The sequence below is a fragment of the Corvus brachyrhynchos genome, unplaced genomic scaffold (assembly GCF_000691975.1).
Source record: "Corvus brachyrhynchos isolate BGI_N302 unplaced genomic scaffold, ASM69197v1 scaffold365, whole genome shotgun sequence".
Taxonomy (NCBI): domain Eukaryota; kingdom Metazoa; phylum Chordata; class Aves; order Passeriformes; family Corvidae; genus Corvus; species Corvus brachyrhynchos.
The window spans coordinates 940,644-944,361 of record NW_008239544.1 but is presented as its reverse complement, the minus strand read 5'-3'; the positions used below and the strand labels follow the sequence as shown (position 1 = coordinate 944,361).

The window sequence follows — 3,718 nt, the reverse complement described above, 5'->3', positions numbered from 1 at the left end:
CCCGTGCCCGGGGCGGGCTCTGAGGGCGGCGTTCCGCAGGACGGTGCTGCGGCCCGTGGCGGCAGCCAGGCCCCACCATCCCAGACGGACGCACCTCCTGGCAATGCTCAAGCAGAAATTGTTGAACCAGTACAAAAACCAGTAGCAGAAGCTCCCAAACCACCCAAAATAGAAGAGATTCCTCAGCGGATTACCAGGAACCGGGCTCAGATGCTCGCCAACCAAAACAAGCAGAACGCCGCCGCATCCGAGAAGGAATTTCCTCCCGTCTCTGCGCCCGTCACGCGTGCCAAAGGCCGCATCACGGAGGAGGACGATTCCCAGGCTCAGCACCCACGGAAGCGCCGCTTCCAGCGCTCCAACCAGCAGCTGCAGCAGCAGATCAACACGTCCACCCAGCAGACGAGGGAGATGATCCAGCAGACACTGGCAGCTATCGTCGATGCGATCAAACTGGACGACATCGAACCTTACCACAGCGACAGGTCCAACCCCTACTTCGAGTACCTCCAGATCAGGAAGAAGATTGAGGAGAAGCGGAAAATCCTGTGCTATATAACTCCCCAAGCTCCGCAGTGCTACGCTGAGTATGTCACCTACACAGGCTCCTACCTGTTGGATGGCAAACCCCTAAGCAAGCTCCATATTCCAGTGGTGAGTCACCTTCTCTCTTTAGCCTCAGGAATTGTCCCCCCCTCACTGTTACAGACACATCCACGTTGTCCCCCATGCCCTGTGACCACCTTGCAATGCCAGCGTGCCCTGACCTGCCTTTAGAATATGACACCAAACCTGAGCCTGGGTAAGAGCCTGGCTGTGTGGTAAATGCAGCCCCTGAGATGCTGCATTTTTGCAGGGAGGACCTTGGGCTCTGCTGAAGGACCTGAGGTTTGGTCAGGCTTTAGAGCGAAGTTTCTAAGAATCCAGTGGATTTGAGGCTGGAAGGTAAAGCTGCTCTTGCAGCAGTGTAGTAACAGGATAATAAACCTAGAACATGGGAAAAAGATGGCTCTTAACTCCTGCCATCATTTTCCCTAGCTCTGCTCTTTGACTTGGCACTGGGATCAGCATTTCACTGCTGTGCTGCAGGAGCAGCCTCGCTAATACAAGTGCAACAGTAAACGCAGTGCTGCAGGTGGCAAATCTGGGATCCAGCTTGGAGGAGAAGGGTCAGTGTGACCAGGCACCATTCCTTGCTGCACACCCTGCCCTGCAGCACGAAGGCAGGTCAGGCTCTGGTTGTGCAGGCTGAGCTCTGCTCCCAGCACTGGGCTCCTCTTGCCAAGTTCTCACCCTCTCTGAGGTCTGGGCACTGGCAGGACCTTGTCCTTGGCAGAGCTTCTCCGCGGTCTTCATAGGCACCCCATGGGATGTCCCTGCTCCCTCTGTGGCCTACACACATTTTGGGGGGCAGGCAGCCCCCAGGCCGTGCCCCACGGAGATCCTGCTCTCAGCCTGTGCCTGTGCCCGCAGATCGCACCGCCGCCGTCGCTCGCGGAGCCGCTCAAGGAGCTCTTCAAGCAGCAGGAGGCCGTGCGGGGGAAGCTGCGGCTGCAGCACAGCATAGAGCGGGTAAGGGGACACTCCAGCTGGGCAGCAGGCCCCGAATTTCCTCTGCTGGCGAGGCTGAGGCTGCCACACTCACTGCTCTGCTCTTCCTCAGGAGAAGCTCATCGTCTCCTGCGAGCAGGAGATCCTGAGGGTGCACTGCCGGGCAGCGAGGACCATTGCCAACCAGGCCGTGCCCTTCAGTGCCTGCACCATGCTGCTGGACTCTGAGGTGTACAACATGCCTCTGGAAAATCAGGTCAGTGCCTGGCTCAGTGCTGAGGAAGTGTCTCAGGGACTGTGCAGGACCCTGAGGGAGATGGGCTTTTCTGGAGGGATGGAGGGAAGGATGGAGGCAGGAGTTACTAAGGCTCTCCTTGCTCAGGTCACCCACCACAGCCCGCATGGCAGGATGTCACCTTCCCCAGAGGGCAGGGTCAGATGGGATATTGGGAAGGAATTCTCCCCTGTGAGGGTGGGCAGGACCTGGCACAGGGTGCCCAGAGAAGCTGTGGCTGCCCCATCCCAGGCAGTGTCCAAGGCCAGGTTTAAGGTCCCTTCCAGTCCAAACCATTCTGTGACTGGGAACATCATTTGCCTCATCTGCCTCAGTTTCCACATGTGTGCTGAGGAAGGAAATAGACTCAGGAATGTGGGATACAGGGAGTTCGTGTCTGTTAGCAGCAGAAATGGCTCAGCTTTTTCTGTGAGTCTTGGGACCCTCCGTCCTTCTTGGTCAGGATCATCTGCATGCTGGGAAGGGTTTCCTTTACTACACGCTGGGGTGTCTTTTCCTGTGAAAGGAAGGGAAGAGAATCATTACACTGCTGCATTGCAGGAGGGATCGTGGGCAGGACAGGATCCTGGGATTTATTAGTGAGCTGCATATTGATCCAGGAGCTCTGATTGATCCATTGGCATTTCCCAGCCAAGGGTCTGTGCTGCTGCGATCTTGGCGTGAGTTGAAGGAGTCAGAGAGGTGCAGGTGCTGTGATGGGCTGACATGGACAGATTGCCTGCAAAGCAAGGAGAAACAGGGACTGTGTGCACAGGGGTGCCATCCCCATGTGAGGCTGAATCCCTGGAAAGGGCTGCAGGAGCAGCTGGGCTGCATCTGCCCTTCCTGCAGGTTCTGAGGAGTGTGCGCCCCAGGAGGGGCTTGAATATGGCCTGTGAGACCTGTAACTGCTTGAAGTCCAAAACTAATCCCGTGTCCTGCCCTTTGCTGTCCCATCCTTAGGGAGACGAAAACAAATCGGTCAGAGACCGTTTCAACGCGCGACAGTTCATTTCCTGGCTGCAGGACGTGGATGACAAGTACGACCGGATGAAGGTGAGAGCTGTGGGAGCCCTGTGCTCCAGGCAGGGGCATTCCAGGAGAGTTCTGCCTGTGGCTGGAGCCTGGGAGCTGCCTTAGTGGTTTCCAGCGTGGAGTCGGTGTCCCGAGATTGTCAGGGCAGTGTTGCATGGGAGGGGATGCTCTGGAGTGCTGACAAGCCTTGCAAACACAAACTTTGGGGTTTGCCTTGGCTCCTGCTGGAGCTGGGCTCAGCGGACATTCCAAATCCAGGTGTCCTGTGTGTGGCATCCCTTGCTGCATTTAATCCTGTGCCCACAGTGGCTGCATGTCCCCTCCCTTTGCCTGCCACTCAGCCCTCATGTCCCACTGTTGTTTCCCTATGCAGACATGCCTGCTCATGCGACAGCAACACGAAGCAGCTGCCCTGAACGCGGTGCAGAGGATGGAGTGGCAGCTGAAGGTGCAGGAGCTGGACCCCGCGGGGCACAAATCCCTCTGCGTGAACGAGGTGCCCTCGTTCTATGTGCCAATGGTCGACGTGAACGATGACTTTGTGCTCTTGCCGGCATGACAGTTCCAGCCCAGGAGACATCACTGAACACTGGCAAGGACGGGAGCACTCCGAGGTCGGGCGGTCGAGCTCACATTCACCCTTAACCGCTTGCTGATGAATCCCTGGTCAGAGGAGGAGGAAGCAGCTATCGGCAGAAAACAAAACAATAAGAAAAATAATTGCACTTTCTTCACGACGTGTCCCTCGCTTCCGGACTGACGCGGCTCCGCGGGGCAGCGGGCCGGGCGCAGCTCCTTCCCACCGGCGCCCGCAGCGGGGAGGCTCCGGGCAGCGCGGGCAGCGGGCGCTCAGCGGCC

The 3,718-nt window shown here is 57.7% G+C and overlaps 1 protein-coding gene across 1 annotated transcript in view; it reads left to right on the top strand.

Moving 5' to 3' along the window:
* Positions 1–3,568, top strand: part of ANKRD11 (ankyrin repeat domain 11) — a 108,999-nt gene extending 105,431 nt beyond the window's left edge. The window contains exons 11-15 of the mRNA XM_017741337.1: positions 6–654; positions 1,474–1,572; positions 1,664–1,807; positions 2,789–2,881; positions 3,234–3,568. Of these exons, the coding sequence (XP_017596826.1) occupies positions 6–654; positions 1,474–1,572; positions 1,664–1,807; positions 2,789–2,881; positions 3,234–3,419 (1,171 nt within the window). The 3' untranslated portion in view covers positions 3,420–3,568. The remainder of the gene's footprint in view (positions 1–5; positions 655–1,473; positions 1,573–1,663; positions 1,808–2,788; positions 2,882–3,233) is intronic.
* Positions 3,569–3,718: the final 150 nt, after the last annotated feature.